General features: G+C 49.3%; 1 protein-coding gene across 1 annotated transcript; it reads left to right on the forward strand.

The window, feature by feature from the left end:
* Positions 1–47: 47 nt before the first annotated feature.
* LOC122394489 lies at positions 48–19,045 on the forward strand. Its single transcript, XM_043391383.1, has 2 exons — positions 48–240; positions 14,775–19,045. The coding sequence occupies exons 1-2, from the start codon at positions 186–188 to the stop codon at positions 16,412–16,414; spliced, it is 1,695 nt and encodes a 564-aa protein (XP_043247318.1). The 5' UTR covers positions 48–185; the 3' UTR covers positions 16,415–19,045.
* The last annotated feature ends 1,034 nt before the right edge of the window (positions 19,046–20,079 follow it).

A 20,079-nucleotide genomic window follows, 5' to 3' on the forward strand; every position in this document is an offset into this window, starting at 1 on the left:
CAATCAGAGACTCTCACATGTGTGACGTCGACATTGATCGCCGCCCCCTGCAGCCGACGCGCCGTGTGGACCCCTACGTCATTGGCTACGTACTCCCGGGCGGAGTCGCTGCGAGTGTCGTGTGGGACGGGTTTGTCGGCTGTGAAACTACACATTTGTCAGTGGTACAAGAAGGGTGTATTACCATGCGTTATGATTTGGGGACGATTGTGCTTGCGGCGTTGATAGCCACCGCCAACGGTAAGTGCCTGGTTCAGGCTGCGCCCCTGCGCGGCAGAGCGCCGGCCGCTGAAGGTCGGTTGGTGACTCGGCATACCCGGCCCCGCCGCGCCGGCCCGCACCGGCACGGCTCCATGGGGTGGTTGTGGTTGTACTGTGTTTGCCTAATGGAATGTGGACTGGGGAATGCCTGGTTGGGTTCTGACGTTTTGCGCTCGTTCCGTGCTCCCAGGTTCGGAGGGTTGGTGGCTGGTGCATTTCCGCCGAAATGATTTGTCCAAAATAACAGTTCAATCCACAGCATATCTTTTCCTCATTTTCTCCGTATTGAGATTCTACTGGCAATGGATCAACATGCCATTACGACGAACAGCTGCGTACCATGTGTTCTGCTGAACTTTGGAACCGGTTAAATTAACGGCCATACCTATTACGACTGATATTGACTATGACAAGCAGATTTGGACTCGGATGACTGACTGACTGATGACTCGTGACAGATGTTCGTCAGCAAAATTCGTCACAAATTCGAGGTCATACTCCGAGTCCTCCACCACTCAACCAGCCTGCGATTTGGAAAACACCAATTTATCCTTGTTGAAGGAAATGTCTGAGACCACCTGAACTGACCTGACTCGTTCAAACTTCAAACCCTTTATAGCTCGATGGATAAATGGACACTTCAGCGAATCTACTCGTAAGATAAAACTGTTCTTTGGAGCCTGCGTGGTTGCATGCCTCTGGCACAATCTGTTTATTCGACGCTGTATTGATTTCACGTTCGTGACTCAGCTATCCCCGCCATGCGACGGCCTGTTGCCTTAGGGTTGGTGGGCATGGCTACTGGTTGCCAGGGGGCGTGGCCGGTGAACGGGAGAGGGCGTGGCTACTGGTTGCCAGGGGGCGTGGCCGGTGAACGGCAGCGGGCGTGGCTACTGGTTGCCAGGGGGCGTGGCCGGTGAACGGCAGCGGGCGTGGCTACTGGTTGCCAGGGGGCGTGGCCGGTGAACGGCAGCGGGCGTGGCTACTGGTTGCCAGGGGGCGTGGCCGGTGAACGGCAGCGGGCGTGGCTACTGGTTGCCAGGGCGTGGCTTCAGGTTTGTGGCTGAAGGAGGTGTGGCTAGTGGTTGTTGGCGGTGTCCCGTCGATGCGTCTCCAACGCAACTGTATTCAAACTTTCACATCTATGGCTCATGGCTGGCGCTTGTTCCGAATAACCACGTGAAACGACTAGATAGGATACCCTTCGAAACAACACAAGCCTGACACATTTTTAACAAACATGAACCACCAGTTGTCACTCATCCGTACATCATTTCAATAAGTCTACGCTAGGGCTGAGCTCTGGGCACTTAATGAGCATTCAATTGAGCAGTGGGCGGCTCGCATGGTTCGTCTACCCAGAACTGACCTCGGGCCTGACGAGCCCCTCTGCCGCCTAAATGGTCTGTCCGCTGTGCAAGTCACCCCTGAAGGATAAGCGCACCAGCCAGAGAAAAGGCGCTTCCAGGGTTCACTTCAAGGAAGACGTGCTATGGCAAACCGTAAGGATTTAGAGCTTATACTTCATCTTGCGCTATGCGTATCAGACGGACATTCGCCGCACTATTATTTATAGCAATTATATTTTATCATTATAAGGTATGTGTATATTACCATAGAAAAATTTATGACTTATTTAGAATAAAGTATGAATTATTCGACACACCAATATATTTTATGGAAATTTTGTAGAATAAATACGTCTTTGGGTAAAACTGGGTAAAACCGGGGTTTTATATGGTTCCGTTTTTGCACCACGTTCATTTGACTCACTCGACCACCAGGCATGTCCCATGGGTGACACCTAACCGCCCGCATGAGTGTGCGGGAACTTGATTCATGCATCCACACGCTGCGTCGGCTTTCTATTTGGCTTTGACGCTGGCCGTGGTATTGTTTGAACCGGGGAAACGTCACGTCACGTGCGGCTGAGTCACGGGAATTTAGAGATGCAAATAGCACTAGAAAGGGTAAAACAAGTATCGGCGAATCCAGAAATGTGGTTGGCGCGCTCCCCGAAATGATCCTCTAATTCGTAAAAAGGAATCTGCAAGTGCATTTTTTTTTTTTACTGTTTCATTGTCTACATTACATAGCTGTATTTCATGCATCCCGTCTCTTGCAAAGACTGCCTCCTTCTTGGGCTGTTTGTTCCCGAACTGCACTCGGCTGACTCGAGATTACTTTACTACGGCTGACTGGCTGGCTGCTATTAGACAGAGATGTTATAAGCCACTCGCCGTACCTACTGCATTCACGGATGAGGCACATCGTTTGACGTTCGCCCGCTCAGGAACCCGTTTGCTATTTCGGGGACCGAGTTTTGAGTCGACCTCGGGGGCTTCCTGTCTGTCGGGGGGGGGGCGACATTTGGCGAGGAGCCACACATCCTGGGGGAGGGGAGGGAAGGGGATGAGACGCTCAGACGACTGACCTTGACCCGTACGTGCGCGGGCTGGTCCGTAATGGGGAAGAAGGGGATGACAGCCTTTGGCAGAAGCTGTACTTCCTTAATGTCCAGGGCTTCTCTCTTAGCTCTTCCCACGCGGCAACGAAAGAGCGAATGACATTCAGCTAATGAAATTACCTGCCACTTCACTTGACGCCTAAGCCACTGAGGGGTGGAACTCAATGATGAGTTTTGGTTTTATAAATTCGCTTTTATACTTGTAAATTATCCGCTATTGAGTGAAAAGATGCAGGAGTATCACAATTCACAAGCATTACAAGCGGAGCAAAAGTTGAACTCAGTGACAATTCCATAGCCGACGAATTGCTGGTAGTTCTATGACTCCGCCGATCAGGGCTGCGGAGTCGGAGTCGGAGTCGGAGTCGGAGTCGGTCGGAGTCGATAGTTGTGACCGGAGTCGGAGTCGGAGTCGGAGTCGATTTTAGAAACCCGAGCCGGAGTCGGAGTCGGAGTCACCGAAAATCTGTCGACTCCGCAGCCCTGCTAGGTCTGCGGAGTCGGAGTCGGGAGTTGGAGTCGGTCGGAGTCGACAGTTCTGCCAGGAGTCGGAGTCGGAGTCGGAGCTGGTTTTTGAAAGCCGCAGTCTGAGTCGGAGTCGGAGTCGCCGAAAATCCATCGACTCCGCAGCCCTGCCGCCGATGGCCATTGTGGTCCGGGCGCCCCCCCCCCCCTCACTTCTATGACTCAGACCTACGACACTCGTCTGCGTCTTTCAGCCGCATCCCTCCAGCGATCCGGGATTTCCCCTTGTACCTCTGCGTCGCGCTCTGACGGCTATACGACTATGACGTCAGATAATGACGTCACGGATCGAGTTCTCTGTTCTTTCACCACTAACTCGCCTCATAAACAAGCTGAAGCGAATCAGCGGACGGCAAAACTTCCAATGTTCCGAGATAGGACTTTGTGGGGCTCGGAGAAATCCCTCTCGCGTTCTCCGACCGAAAGCCGCGTGTGTTAGGCATGGTTAGGCCTCAGGTTAGGTTATGTTGTTTTCAGACCACGCTATTTTCATGCTGAATTTCAGTTTACTCAAAGCCGGGGCTTGTACCGGGCTTCGTAACGGGGAACTACCAGCGATTTCCCGGCAGGTGCATGGATCACGCCTTATTGACTCAGCAAGGGGAGGGTGCCTATTTGAAGGGTAAATGGGCCAATCGTGTGGCGTCGGCGTCGGTAGGTCCCTCGTATGATAGCGCTTATCGAGTGATTCATGATGTACGAGTATGCATTAGAATGATGTGCAATGCTGGGAACTTAGGGATTGTCCCAACAGTCCCATAGGCGGTGGAGCGGGGAGGGCACCGGGGCACCGTGCCCCCCTTTGATTTTGGCATTTTAACATTAGCCCTATGGGCGTTGCATGGAAAGAATGGGACCAAAAGTCGACAGTGCCCCCCTTAACCCGGCAGTTGCTGGGGTATTTCGCCACCCACCGTTTGCTGGGGGGGGGGGGCGTTAAACGCCCCCAGCCGATAACTCGAGAACCAATAGGCGCAGCGAAACGCACGGGGCGGCAAACGAAAGAACGCGACGAGACGCTTCAGATGAGTACTTAAAAGTTGAATTTCGAGGTCACAGGTTAGGTCAAGGTCAGGTCAAACACCTGAAATCGGGCTTTCAGTAGCATGGACTTCAGGACTTCGCAATGGGCGCCTCTCGTCATAAACTCTGTCAAAACGGTGCACAATCCATCATATAAGGCCTACAAGAGTGTCAGCTCCATGCAGGGGTCAGTCAAGTATAGGTCAGGGTCAAGGTCAGGTCAACCGGGCAGGCACATATCCCCGAAAATAAAAACTGATATACGCAGCCTGTGACACATGTTTTATGGGTAATTTGGGGCGTAGAACACGATGGTGACATTCATTTTATCATATGTGTACGTGTTTGGCTAAAAAAGTTCAATTTAAGAAATTAATGTATCATGGTCGTGAAGTAGTCACGAGAAATTGCCAAGATTCAGTTCAAGATTTTGGAAAATGCGGATCCATAATCAATAATCGAAGATAGCCATTTGATTGTTCATGGTATTGGCAGTCTAATGGCGTTTACGGCATGTCTATATGTCTATTCTGTGATTTTATATGATTTTTTGAACATATGCCGTTTTTGGTCGAAAACTCAGAAATCATGACGTCACTAAAACCTCGATATCTCAAAAATTTTCCGACCGATTTTTTTGAAACTTTGTCACAATAAACTTCAATCAATTCCCTTAAAGGTACCTAAAATTTGGCGCGCCTGCGGCGCGCCGTTTTTATGCTATGGCCCGGCGAAAAAAGTGGGGGCGTTTAACGCCCCCCCCCCAGCAACTCGCGGGTTAACCCGCGACCTGGTGGGGGGGGGGCTATTTTTTGCCCCCCCCTCCAGACTTTTCGATATATCTCCAGAACCGCTGCGCCGATCGTTACCAAACTTTCAGGACCCTCCTGGACATCAATTTTACACATTGTAACCAAAATTTTTTCCAAAGGCTATGATAGGTTGGCCGGAAATGACGTCAGAGTGACGTCATGTTCTGCCGTTTTCGACCCAAAAAAGGGTTTCGCGGGAAGAGCTGTCAGGCCTACAGCTTTGCAAATACAGAAAAATGATAAGGACATAAAAGCTGTAAAATTGACAGGGCTACAAAACTGCTATCTCGGATTTTTTAAATTTTTGGATTTTGACCCCTAAAAATCAAAAAATAATTTTTTAGGATATAATAATCGAAAAATCCCAAAAGTTTTTTGAATTTCGCAAAAACCGGAATATATGTGATAGTCCTTACCGCCTTCCATCCACATACCAAATTTGAGTTTGATACCTCTTTTTTTGGCGAAGTTATAGCGAAAAAACTGTTCAAAATTGATGACGTCAAATTTTCAAACTCACTTTCTAGCAATTCTAGACCCCGTAGCGCAAAACAAAGACCACCATTAGACTCCCCGTGACGAGCTGCATCGAATCATTACCCATTTTATGCAAAACTATCAACTTTAAAATTTGACCTTTTTTGGCCTGACCTTGACCTGACCTTGACCTGAACTTCACCAGAAAGTGACCTAAGCCGTACCTGATAGTCTTATAACCAACACCATTGAGTTGGAAATGAAAAATTAGCCATAAAACATGCATCACACAATCCTAGTAAAGTTGGGCTCATGTGACCTGACCTGTGACCCTTGGTGACCTGACCTGTGACCTGACCTGGTATTGTCAGTGACCTCTAATAGCAACATATCTACTAGGCAACCGACGCCCTATCGCTGATTCTCGACAAAATGCGTTTTCCTCGGTGTTATAGCGCATTCCCTAGAAGACCCGTGAACGGTGAAACATTTCATCTTTGACCTGACCTGTGACGTCATCGGTGACCCCGAGGTCAATGAAATTTGGTTTCCCTCGACAAATTTGACAGGCCTGTCGAACGCCGTTTGAATTTTGTGGACCCGTCCAGTAGTTTCGGAGATATATGAGGGGGGCAAAAAATAGCCCCCCCCCACCAGGTCGCGTTATAAACAGACCCCACCAGGGCGCGGGTTAATTGAAGGTACTTACTTAATAATAGCGTTACTCAGGTAATAGCGCTACTTGATTGTCCCTCGACCCTCGGTACATTTTAATTTGATTACATCCGATGACTTAGTGGATAGGCGAGTCGTCGTTGCTGGCACGAACCCTGTTTGGACTTCTTAACCCTCGCCCACACATGCCATTTTCCCATCCTAGAACGCACATGGGGGGGGGGGGTGGTTGCCACCCCCCCCCCCGCGCCATTTCGTTCCTGTTGGAGATAGAGCTTAGCGGTAAAGACCAAAAAGATTCTTTGGGAAGAGACGAATCCAATGATACCCAGTTTTACCTTCTCAGGTCAGTCATTGACCTTCCAGGTCAGGTCAAACTAAAAAATGTTGCTGTTTTAGGTCACCGTTGGATATCAAGCGCGCTGCTTGTCATATACCGATGACAATGCCGTTTTCTGGTGCCAAGCCAGCTAGAACCTCTTTGTCACACTACCCGACCAGGTTTTTGCTGCTGAGGTCATCTCAGGTCAAGTTAGGTCAAGGTCAATAATATGTGTTTGTATGTCTGTGTGTGTCTGTGTGTATACTGATGTGTGCACCGATTGTTTATGTGTCCATATTACATGAAATCATGATCTGAGAAGCTTTTACCAAAAATGTAGTAAAAAAAACTCAAAAAAGTAAATTCAGCTTGCCTAAAACGCAATTATCTTAGATGACCTAGGTTGACCTTGACCCTGACCTTGACCTCTGTACATCGTCGAATAAAAGGCCGAAATCAAGGTGTTAAAAGCTCACAAGGCCCATAGCCAACGCAAGATGTTGAGAATGGGCCATTTGGGTCATGACATGACCTGAAAAACAAGGTTATATCTCCGAAACCAAAAACCACAGAAACTTGAAATTTTTAGTGAACATCAAGAAAGGATAGAGGAGCAGCTATACGAAAAATCAGCCTTCTAGCTCTAAAAATGTTGAGCGCAGAGCAGAAAGACTACCTGGGGGGGGGTGGCAACCCCCCCCCCCATGTGCGGGCGAGGGTTAAGTGCGGAGCCATCCCGAAGGGCTCGAAAGGAAAAATGTTACAAATAGTGTGCATGGGTAATATTTTTCTGAAAACCTTTAGTTTATATTGTGAAACATGTTAGGTAACAGAAAATAACACTGAATTGTGTTTCCATCAGTGTTCAGGAGATTCAAAATACTGGAGCCTTCTTTGACCTGCAAAGTTGTGTTGCATCATTTCCCTAGCGACTGGAAATTAAACCGGAACTCTGCCTTTCGTCAGAAGTCTGCTCCCACAGGAAGTGTTTCCGCTGAACATACTGGCAGATTACTGAAACAGAACGGCGTCGCGTAGAAACCCCTTTCGTTAGATGGATATTGTGGTCTGTATCAATTAATGTTTGTTTATTAGCTGTCATCGTACGTTTTCTTTAAATACGTTCCTATTAAATAAATGAATAAATTATTATTTGCATGAATCAGTGCATGACAATATATTCCTGCCCGGGGCCGGGATGATTCAATAAATGTCACCGAGGTTTTTTAGCGAAAACTCCGAGGGCCGTTAGGCCCGAGGTGCTTTTCGCTAAAAAAGCGAGGTGACATTTATTGAATTCCCGGCCTTAGGGCTGGAAGGTGTTTCCCATACCTGCCAAAAAGCTCACAACTATAATTGATAGTGACGTCAGCAGCCGTGTGGTTCAACGCGTTTAACCACACCCCTTGAACCACACGGCTGGCAATATCAGTGCATTAAACTATGAATAGTGTGGTACAGTGCACGTGCCATTAAAATGCCTGGATGTCTCGATTTAATCATGCAATGTAGCAGGTATGGGAAAAGTGACAACTGCGCCTTTCCCAATGGTCCGAATGTCTGTTGACGACGCTGTATGAGTAAGAACCCATTTGTGCTGCGGCCTCACCTGTGACCTCTTGCCTGCGACGTGACATTAGTAAAGAAATCTTGTCTGTGACTTGTGCTGAATTAATTATGTGCTGCTGGTCTACTATAGCCCTACTAATGTATTCCGCACGTCAGCACAGTCACGTGTGATCACATCAGACGAGCGGATTTGGTATGTGTGTGTCATGACACACTCCCGGTTTAGGAAATGCGCCACCAACGTGAAATCCATATCGGCCAGTTTAGCATCAACAAAGGCACCGTAATAGTCACAACACAAAGGGACTGAACTTTTATGCTTGCATGAGTAGTTATTCATATGCTGACGTTCGCAATAATGCGAAGATTTTATATCTTTCCTCATTCTGTTCGCACAATAAATATGTTTCCAACCATATAAACGGATTTTCATGTCATGATCCCTATTCATAGGCATTGAATCCAAAAGAAGCAAAGGCGTTTGGTCGCGAGCAGACTTCAATATTGCAGCAATTGCACTGCATTGAGAGCAGAATTGGTTCCGTCATTTCAGTGAACCATGGCCCTTACGAGGAACCCGAAAATTTTAGACTGAATCAGATTCTTGATGGCTGTAGAATTTTAAAGTCTTATGCGGAAGACTGGCTGCAACGGCGCTAGGCGCTGCTGGCAGCTTTCCCTACAGAAATATAAACATTGGGAGGTTTATTGATCAAGTCAATAAATAATGAACCTTAGTTTGACGCACGGTCGAAAGGTCATTATTTATTGTTTGTTTGCATTCTCCCTCATCCCTGGGACCTATCCCAATTCTCAAATGATTTATGCTGACCGTGCTTTCTCTTGTGAACTGTTGCATGATTGCACCTACTTCGGACATGATGCTTGAAAGTCGACTCACTCACAATTGTTGATACCTGAAGAATTTGGATTAGTTGACCGTATATGGATCGTGTCTACCTACTGATGTGTCCCAAAAAAACAAAAAATGGTATCAATCATCATCCCTACAAGTTTTTACTCTCAGTAGACGACAAAAACATCCTTCCGCTACAATATCCCCGCGCGCGTGCTATATCGAGCTGATGTCCCCGCCTGCCGGGCTCTGCACCACGCCCTCCTGTCGTGGCGACGGACGGTCGGGCGCCGTGGTGGCGGGGCGCTGGGCCAGTGCCACGCGGGGGGCGGTGCCAGGAGTCGGCTCTGGCTGGGCCCAGGCCCAGGGCCAGGGCCCAGTTCATATAGAAAAGCCAGTCGGCGAGTGTCACTTTGCTAAAGTGCCACTTCTCAAAGGGACAATTTTGGGACGTTGGTGCAGCCGTGTAAGGGTGACCATGTGAACCCGCCTGTCGGGTCGCCCTTTCCATTAAGTGTCACCTAGCAGCAAAGATGCTCTATGTTTAAGAACTGGGCCCTGGCACCGCTGCTGCCAGCCGCGCCTTGGCCGCGTCGACGTTATGGGAACGACTTAAAACCATTAGACGGGTAGGGCGGCTGGCTCGTCGACTGTTTGGTATGGGTAAACCGTGTGTATATTGGGCGGGAAGGGGGGGGGGGGGGTGAGAGGAAATGACTGCTTTCTGGGAACGAATGGAGCTTGACATTGACATTAGACAACTATAAGTTTTTTTATATCCGTGTAGGTATCAATGAAAACTCAGGTTCATGGATTTGACATTTAGTAGGTTGTTTATGTGTAGGCGTTCTGTAAAGATCAGTGAAGATAGAATGGCAAGTGTCGATGTAACATATCTTGTTATCTCCTTATGTATATGTGGGCTCGGAATGAATGACCACTTTAGTCTCCCGCAGGGGCGGATCCAGAAAATCTCCAAGGGAGGGGCCATTAGAAACCAGGAGGCCCCCCCATAATCCCACCTGTTGGAGGCCCCATCTTCCCACTTGTTGGCCCCCCCCCCAAAAAAAAACTGCGTCTATTGAGCTTATCTAGCTGTTCAGGCAACATCTCAACATCTGTGCAGGCTTGGAGGCCCTCTGTGCAGGTTAGGAGGCCCTGTAAAAGTGGTCATCTCTGTGAGTATAAGAGACCTCCAAGTTATGAAAAGCTTTACCAATCTTCTAACAAAGAAGTCTTCTCAGCTAGTCTTCTAAGAAATAACTAAGTGGGTAGGTTAAAAAAAAAAACTCATCGGATTTCGGCCACTTTATTTTCAGGAGGCCCCCTTTTCAGCTTTTTAACTTTTTAACTTTTTATTTTATTTTTGAAAAAAATCGGCCAAGGGGGGGGCCATGGCCCCCATGGCCCCCCCCTTGTATCCGCGCCTGAGTCTCCGATACCCGTTCGGGACGGGACATCTGCCTACCGTCCGTACCACCACAGCACTCGGCCGAAAGGACGAAAGACGCCCCAGCTCGAGCGGTCTACGTCAGGCGTGACCCGTTCGCAGGCATCGGTAGGATTGTGATTGCAGGATTGCAAAATCCTGATTGCATTCCTTTTTGGTGGATTGCACCTGGATTTGAAATCCATTCCAAAAAACAGGATTTGATTGCGGATTGGATTGCATCATACTTCCAATTTTTGCAATCCAATCCGGATTGTGTTTGATTAGTGCTTTGAAATGGTTTGTTGCGATTGAAAATTATGAGATCGGCTTCATCGGCTTTATGTGCTTTGCTATCAAGGGCTTTACATCGAAGCTTGTTGAAATAATTTAAACGCTTTTAATTTAAAGGGACCCTCCCACCTTCAAAAAAGTTAATGAATTGGCATGAAAGTGATGTCCCTTGGTTCAGAAAGAGCGAAAACGAATATCTACCAAATTTCACCGAAAAATATTCACTGGTTTTCAAGATATTAGGCTTTTACTTTTGTTTACTTTTTGGGATCTCCCCTGTTACTAGCGACTTTATTTGTAAGCAATAATTTGGCAGCCTTAAAGTGCGGCAGACGTTGCGCGCAAAGCGGCGTATACCACCACGTGTTAACGATGGTTTTAGTCTAAGATTTAAAAATCGTTAGATCTCCGCTGACGTCACAAATTCTAAGGGGGCATTCCAATGCATTAGCCCCTTAGAATCCGAAAACTGCAAGTTTGAAATTCCATATCTTCGAATTAAAGCATTGTTCGATGTTGTGAGTGCCCAAACCGGTATTTGCAGGCCATGGCCACCAATTTGGCTATCTCAACTCAAAACTAATGTTAAGGTGGGAGTGTCCCTTTAAACGCTCAAAATAATATACGCTGATGAACTACATAGGCAGGACAAAATTACGTATTTGAGGGCGAGTTTTAAAAATATAAAACACTGGTTGGGTAGAGGTTTAAATGTGGGGGTGTTTGAGGCAAAAAATATTTCCCATAAAATACCTGTGCCTTAGATAGGAATTACTCGCAAGACTAGGTACTAGAAATGGGTGATTATGGGATGGAGGCACGGCCCTATGCCCTCCTCCCTCCCCCAGATCCACTATTGCACATAATAATACCAGTATAACGCCTTTTGGGGCGACTAACGGAGCGAGCGAGAGGGTGGGCCTTGCACGTGCGAAATTGCGAGGGGGTACCTCCAACTGACTTGTGCACGGCACCCTACTAACCGGTCTCTAGCGACGTGCCAAATTTGGGCACAATCGGCCCAGCCGTTCTCGAGATCTGGAAGCGGCACCCTGCACGTGCGCACGTGCAAAATGGGTCCCAACTGACTTGTGCACGGCACCCTACTAACCGGTCCCTAACTGTGTACCAAATTTGAGCGCAATCGGTCGAGCCGTTCTCGAGATCTGGAAACGACCCCTGCACGTGCGCACGTGCAGCACCACCCCAACTCTGGCACATGTATATGCAGTGCCTAGTGGGTGCCTACCTACATGCCAACTTTCAGCGCAATCGGCCAAGTAGTTACCGAGATATTGCGACAATTACAAAACGGACACCTCTTCGTTTTGCACGTGGCACGTGCATAAGGGGTCACCCACATGCATCAGGAATAGTCCAATACTTGGTAGAAGAAATGAAGCTACCCTACAAAAATTACCGCGTGTAAATCGGTCAAGTGGTTGCTGAGATATAAGCCTCGCAAAAGCGTGACCACGGCCGGCCGGCCGGCCGCTCATACTCAGAAATTTCCGTTAATCTAAGGAAAGACTACGCTCGCTTCGCTCGCTCCGTAACAACAGGATTGCAAAAAAGGATTGCGGATTTGATCGCAATCCAAGTGAAAAAAGGGGATTGCGGGTAGGAATGCAATCCACTTCGGCACTGGGAATGTGGATTGGGAATGCAATCCTTTCAAAAAGGATTTTACCGATGCCTGCCCGTTCGATGATCGATCGGTCCCCATTGATTTACCACAGGCTTTTGTGCAGAACCACCCTGCTGAACGGTGTCGTGCGACATTGCTGTGTCACGCCGAATAACTTCTTTTCACCCGGTTCCGTTCAGATGATGGCCTTAGGTCACTTACGTCCAGACAACTTAGTCCATTGCGATCCAGTTTTTAGCAAAAATCAATATCAGCTCAAAGGACTGCTCATATTTCAATGTGCCAGAAGGAAGTAGGCTGTTGTGTGTTTCACGCAAGGCAGTGGCACCAATTAAGTAAATTGCGATTGAATGGAATCGAGCATGGTTTCGGCGTAAAAAGTTGGCGCTGCGGGCCCTTGTGGGGGGGGGGGGACACTTGAAGTCGGCTAAAGTTTAACAATGACAAGTCAAGTGGCGAGCTGGTCAGTCGCGCCTTTGATAGTGTTGACCATGGTATTTTATTGTCCAAGTTGAGCTGGTACGGTGTTGACCCCGGGTGGTTCGCGAGTTACCTCGGTGGCCGGCGGCAGGTGGTGAGAGGCGGCTCCCTATCCCTTCCTATGTCCCATGGCGTTCCGCAGGGCTCCCTGGTCGGCCCAATCCTCTTCAGCATCTTCACAAATGACCTACCTTCCTACCTTCCTCATGGACGGCTCATTTCCTATGCAGACGATACCCAACTCCTCGATTCCGCTCTTCCCACTGACTTACCTGTCCTTAAAAAACAACAGGAAGACACCTTGCTCGCTGTCCAGTCCTATTACACATCCAATTCCTTGAAAATGAATCCTAGTAAGACCACCCTGCTTCTTGTGGGTACTGGCCAGAACCTCAAGAAAACCTCATCCTTTTCCCTTACCATATCCGGTCACACACTACAACCATCCCCTTTTGTGAAGATGCTGGAAGTGACGGTCGACTCAACCCTATCCTGGGAAAAGCACATTTTAAATGTTGTCAAAAAGTGCAATTCCATCCTTCTATGTTTGGTATAAAATTCGTCATCATCTTACCCCCGAGACCCGTAAGCTCCTTATCCAGTGCCATGTTTTCCCCCACATCCTTTACTGCCTCTCCGTCTGGGGCGAGGCCGCTCGCTGTCATTTACATAAGGTGCAGAAGATCCTGAATTTTGGTGCTAGGGTCGTCTCCGGAGCGCGGGTTTCTGAACATATTTCACCGGTTTTGAGAGCCCTCGGCTGGCATGACATTGCTGATCTTGTCGTCCACCGTGACTGCTCCACTGTGTTCAGGGCGCTGAGTGACCCTTGCGCTCCGGAGGCGATCCGCTCCCTATTCACTCGGCGAGCCGCTGTATCGCAGCGCTCAACGCGGGCAACGTGTGCCGGTGTACTGGAGCTGCCGGCTTACCGGCTGTCTATGTCGCGCCGGGCCTTGTCGTACCGAGCGGCCTCGTCCTGGAATCGTCTGCCGCCTGCCGCCACCGGCTCTCGAACTAGAGCAGAGTTTTTACGACTTTTAAACTCGACATGTGACTAGCGTTTTGGTATTTAGTACAATGTGTATGCGTGTGTGTGCTTGTGTTTTATATGTTTTTACTATTGTCATTGACTAGAAGCTGACACTAATCCATCATTGGAATGCTTCGCTAATACAATATACAATATACAATACAATCATTATAAAAAAAATATCCGAGGCAATCTCGGTCAAATCTCAGATCTAAGATCGATCCTCAGGGTGCCATTTTTCCATTGACTGGGCGGGAGAGGGAAATTTTGGAAGGCATTTCGGTGTTTTAGTTCGCTATTCTCCGTTGACTTAGTTCGTTGTGCCACCGGTGTTTTAGTTTGTCCTGGTATAGGGCCGTGCACTTCGCGTCTGAACCCACGGGTCGATGGCCCCAAGGTGACCGTGTGTTACCGGCTTAGACAGTCAGCGTACCGCCCAGGGAATAGGTGTGGCTTCTAAGAAGGGCAAGGTGGTGAAACGGCGTACCAATGCCCTTGTGAAAGCTTACGTAACAAAATTCTTCGACATGAATTAACTGTCCTTATTGCTCTCACTAACTATCCGGTAAAACTTCTGCCAGTAGCTGCTGATGATGCCGAATACTTCTTGGCGTTGTCAAATTGCTTAAAACTGGCTACATATCTAAGTGCATTATGTGCTTCCGATCAATGGCTACTTTGCTTTTCGGGGACAAAGTTACTTAGCTTCATGACAGTTTTGTCAGTGATGAGCCACTATTTTGCAGACTTACTGCATATTTCACCATGCTTTTGCTGGTCGACCGCCCCTCATGTCCCCGCTCTCTTAAAAGTTCAAGAACTCTGTCCCTTCTTCGCTCTCTCCCTCCAAGAATAAGCGTCTCTCAATCAAGAAGTCTAACCCTCCCCTCCGTCTCGTTCCAGGCGCGTGCGACACCAACACCCTCTTCTTCGGTGACGTCAACTTATCGACGGTACCGCCCTACCAGCTGACCGTGGTCTCCGCTGTGGGAACCTACGTCCTCGAACCCAACAACGTCTCCCTGGTTGCCTACCGACACATCGGTCGACCCGATCAGTTTCTTCTACAGGAGCCATCAGCAGCGGCGCAGAAAAACTGGGTTGTAGCAACACTGCCTGATAATAAGAAGCCGGCTGAAGTGCAGCATGCGTACGAGGCTTGGCCGGAGGCGGGGAACATCCTCGCACGTGGAGAGTTTGAAGGAGAGCCGTGGGCTCCCGGTGCCGGAGCATGGGAGGTGAACGATTGTGATGAGGGTCGCACGCCACTGCCGTCGCTGAGTTTGTCGTGCGTGGCGCCCACGTTTGGACAGTGTGCCACCGAGCGATGGCGTGTTGTCGAACCCGAATCGACGTTCGTGGATGTCCTGACACCGGCGGAGAAGGAAGTCCAGAGTCATGGCCGACGGGAGTTCCAGTCGCCGTCGCAGCGCGTGTACGTTGGAGATGATGGCCGCTGGAGGCTGGCCTCCAAGAGCCCGGCGAAGGTGAAGCTCGTGTCCACGACGACGGCGGAGAGGTTGGAACACGTCCGGGGCTGGCGTGCCGTTAGCGATGCCGGCGCCGAGTCGGAGACGGAGACGAAGATCGAGTGCGAGCCACTCAGATCTGGAGAGACCGACCCGTGTGCCGCCAACCCCTGCAAGAACAACGGTACGTGTATCGCGGTACCCGACTCGCCTGGCGCCTACCACTGTCGCTGTCAGTTCGACAGCGTCAGTCCCAACTGCGAGGCGGTGCGGGAGTGTCGCGTGCCCAAGCGGGTCGCCAACGCGCAGCTGCTCTTCACCAGCGACCTCTCGCCCCAGGGTAAGGCGTTCTACCGGTGTGATGTCGGTTACTACGTGAAGAACGGCACCGGCTCGGCGGGGAATCGCACCACCAACAGCGCCTTCGCCACGTGTGACGGACGTAGCTGGAACAACGTGCCCACGTGCGAGCCCATCACCACCACCGTCACCATCGAGGCTGCCTACGTGCACCACTGCAACTTCGACGCCGGCTGGTGTGACCGCTACCAGTACGGCGCCACCCTGACACCCACCGGGCGCACCTTGAGCTGGGAGCGCACCACCTCGCAGGAGGAGGGCCGCAGACACTACGCCAGCGTGCGTCACTCGGGATCGTCTGCTGAACGCCAGCTGGGTATACTCCAAACGCCGTGCATGTTCGTACCCACCGAAGGCTGTGTCGCCGTGGATGTTCTCCTGGATAAAAATGCCACGCTTACGATCGTGGACGACGATGAAGTCACTCTCTGGAGAACCGCCAGCGAGACGCAATGGACGACCGCAACGCTGACGCTTCCTCCCGGCAGCAACCGGCTCTCGTTTGAGGCAGTTCTGGGACGCACCGGAGCGAGAGTTGCCGTCGATAATATTCGCGTGTTCCAGTGGAATTGCGGTCAGGTGACCAAGCTTCTCTTCCCTCCCCCTCCGTCTTCTCGATCGTCGGCGTCGGCAATGCTCGAGGCCGTGACGCCTCTGCTTTCGCTGCTGGCACTGCTCGCCTATAGCAAGATGGCCGGCGTGCTGGCTGCCTAAGATGACCGCGTTGATGGCTCTACCAAGATGGCCGTCGTTAAAACGGCCAATACCAAGAAAGCCGACGAGCTTACAGCAAAAAAATACCAAGCAAGCATGCTGAGAATCGCAAAGAGGGCTATAGTTACGGCATCCGATTCACTGGCGAATCGCAGCTCGCGACAAGGAGTGCTGAAAAGCAGGGCGGTCGCCTAATAGATGTCGCAATTGGGAAAGTGATCCTGGCACCTGACCATGCTGATACGACCTGCACCTTGATGCCCACGCCTGAGGTTCTGTCAAACCGATTAGGCGTGTATTGTTTAGGCTGTTTATAGGGGCAGGTGCTGTCGAATTGCAAGCTTTCCATCAACCTACCTTGAAGGTCATCCTTAGTTCCCAGGAGCAAATAGCAATGCTTACCAGAGAAACCCAGTAGCTTGGATCTGTTGTAACGTACCTAACCAGTTGGCTAATTCGCATCAACTCCTTTCGACGCATTATTTTTATTAGACGGCGTAAATTTACAGACATAATATGGGCCTTAACTACCTAAGGGTCCAGTCCAATGTCTTTCCGTGGACCTTGAAGAACGTACTTGTACAATCCATACTTAAACCTGAGCCAGTTCACTATGGGGACCCTTTATTACACATGTTTAACCTTTTGTACCGAGATACCAACGCGCAGGGCCCACTTTATTCGACGTGCATTTTTAACAACACTTTTATTGGCCAGTAATTCAACTCATTAGACTAATGCGTCGCGGTAGATGCGGACAGGGACCCGTACGGATTGGCTTTACTATTTGAACCACTGGAACAAATGCCTTTCGTTCGGCGGCAGATTGGTACTAGGAGCCCGAGGAAGGCCGCAACAGCAACTGCGCTTGTATACATTGTATGCATTGTATACAGTGCCCAGGGCCCTGAAACAGTGTCCAGGTATTTGGCGTCACCGTTTAGGGATGATGTCCCGTTGTTTTGATTAAGAGTGAACCCTTTTGAGAGAGAAAAAGAAATATTGCCTCAAATGGACCATTCAGCTCGTCGAATTTACTTTTAGTAGTCTTTTGGCTGTCGTAGCATATAGGTCATATCAGTACTTTCCTCTTTATTGCCATGCCCATGTCCCACAACTAGGCCAATTTTGGCCACATGTGCGGCCTCCTCAAAATCACTTTGAAATCGACCTCATTGCAAACTTTCTACCAGCTTCCCGAAAATGCAGAAGTGTGATTTAAAACGCCACGACGGGCTCTCTAAATGTCAGCTCTCCTCGCCCCCACGTCTGTTATACAGATTCTAGGCGATCAATGTGCTGTGACGTCACTCTGCCAGTGACGTCATCGGGGCTTTATAAGCTACGCTTTGCCTCCAGGCATGGCGTTGGACTGCGAGGTTGATGCATGCGAAGGCTGGCGCTTTGATGGAGCTCATGTATCTCTATTGCGGTTTCAATCCCTTAGACTTTGTCGGTACGCTTCAGCGCAGGGGACAGGCTTTCTGTGAACGTCGCAAGCTTTAGCTGTGGATCGTCTGTAAGCGTAAGCGAAGAGCTTTGGCGACTGGTGATGTTATAGGCTTCAGCTTGAGGTCGCCTCTTTCCTCTTTCTGCATTTTTGCAGGCGCTGTGTGTCACACCGACAGTGCTGTTTTGGGCGCTTGAAGAGCTCTTATTACAGAGCTCAGAAGGTGTGGCCGCAGACACGGTACGTGGCTGTGTCAAGAGGTCTGAAAAGGTCGCACTGCGCGGTGGCGCCGGTGACCTTTGATCCGTGCTGACTGCTGGTACCTATCTTGGATTGGCCAGCAGCGGTTAGTTAGTCATTTCTGGCTGAAATGTGTATTTTTGCGCTACTGTGAGTGTGGACTTTTGGTCTCGGTTGCCGTCCACTGTTGTCAATGCGGTGCGCATGTTTTGTACCGCCAATGGCTTTTTTTCTGTCCGGAAGCTTCACATTCGATTAAATCCTAATATTTCTATCGCTAACCTAGCCATTGTGTCACGCGTTGTCGTAAAATTGCTAAATGTTGCTTGTAAAAGATTGTCGGTGAGCTTTCTAGGTGCTCTACCTGTGCTATCACATCTGTCTGTGTCCTGATATTGTGACGTTAATAATCTAATCACATATTAATCACAATAGCCAATGTAATCCTTTGTGACTAAGCTGTTAAACATTTATGAGAGCACTGCGCCGATGAGAGATTAGACTTCATGTACCGCATAGCACGTGCTCCGCAGTTTTATTCTGCATGTAGGTAGGTGCGCGAGGCCCGATGGGCTGAACCCGGGCTATAAGGCTAATCATGGCATCAGTCTTATGAGCTGAAAGCGCATGACCGAGTGAAATGCGGGAACGGGTCGATTCGCTCGACAGAATTGGCTTCGGTTAGTGGTAACCTGTCGTCTAACTTCGGTTGACAGAGCTGCAGGTTGTAATTTTTTCGGTGTTCGGCTTAGGTACCTGAGGCACTCCTTTACATTGTGTTTTGAACCTAATATTCTTGCCATGTTTTTTCGGGTCAAAGGATGTGTGTGATTGTCTACCCTGATTTCTCATTCTCGCACCATTTGGTGATTGGTTATTGTGATGCCGTACGCATACAGTTGTTCTAAAAAGAAGTCAATAAATGGATTATTTAAAAAAAAGTCTTGTGTCGCTAAGATCGGCCGGTCACAGCCCGCGTTGCGTTGAAATTCGGAGTCTCGGTTGGGTTCGGTTCGCTCGAAAGTACCTCGTAGTCGTTTGCGTAGTCGGTAGTGGTATGGCTCACTCAAATGCTACTCAATCATATCGGACGTGATAGCGTGATAAGTGATGACGCTTGGTCTCGATAGCTCAACTGGTCGGGTAGGTGTCAAATTTGCCATCGTGAAACTTTAAAGTGATCGCGAACCTAATTGGCTCGAGCAAGTAGCAGCGGAAACTCGAGGCATATCCCCTTCTGATTAGGTGCCTACCTATAGGTTGCATTTAGTATACTCGTATACCTTTACATGACTGATCACTGAATCGTCAGAAATAAGAAGCTCAAACTGAATGTGGGTGGCAGATACTGAATCTGATCTGATCAGAGCGGGGAAAGACGGGACTTAGGGTAGCTGACTTGTGCTTTGAAGCCGTCATCCGTCGCAGCTGCCACTAGCGACAAATCCCCAAGCAATTTGCCTAATAAAAACAGTACCTAAACCGGCTACAAATAATTGTTTTATTCTTTCGTCGTTCCAGAAAAAAAGCGGTCGAAATTTTGAACTTATGGTTCCTGTTCCGGTTTAGGGACGCTCCGTTTGAAGAATGAGATGGCACTATTGAGTATTGAATGAGCATTGAGCCGCATTGGGCTCCGGAGAAGGCTCCAAAATAGACTCTGGTTCCGCGCAAAATCACAGTCGGGCTTTTCCCTCGCCAGCACAGGGGGAGGGGGGGGGGGGGTGATGCAACCCCACCCCCTAAGGTTTTTCGCGAATAACTCGCGTAAAAAGGACGAAACTTTCAGTACCCTCGCATTGATCAATTTTACACCTACCCTAAAAATTTCATGACCCTGACCCAAATGACCTTTGACCTATGACCTCTTTTCCGAGGTCATGTTTGGCTGGAATCGCGATTCGGCGTATGTCGGCTCGCATTAGCCGCGCGTTTGCACGCTTTTCGTGGTTTCAAACGTTCAAACATGTGATTT

Source organism: Amphibalanus amphitrite, unplaced genomic scaffold (genome assembly GCF_019059575.1).
Source record: "Amphibalanus amphitrite isolate SeventyFive unplaced genomic scaffold, NRLGWU_Aamphi_draft 000595F_arrow, whole genome shotgun sequence".
Classification (NCBI taxonomy): domain Eukaryota; kingdom Metazoa; phylum Arthropoda; class Thecostraca; order Balanomorpha; family Balanidae; genus Amphibalanus; species Amphibalanus amphitrite.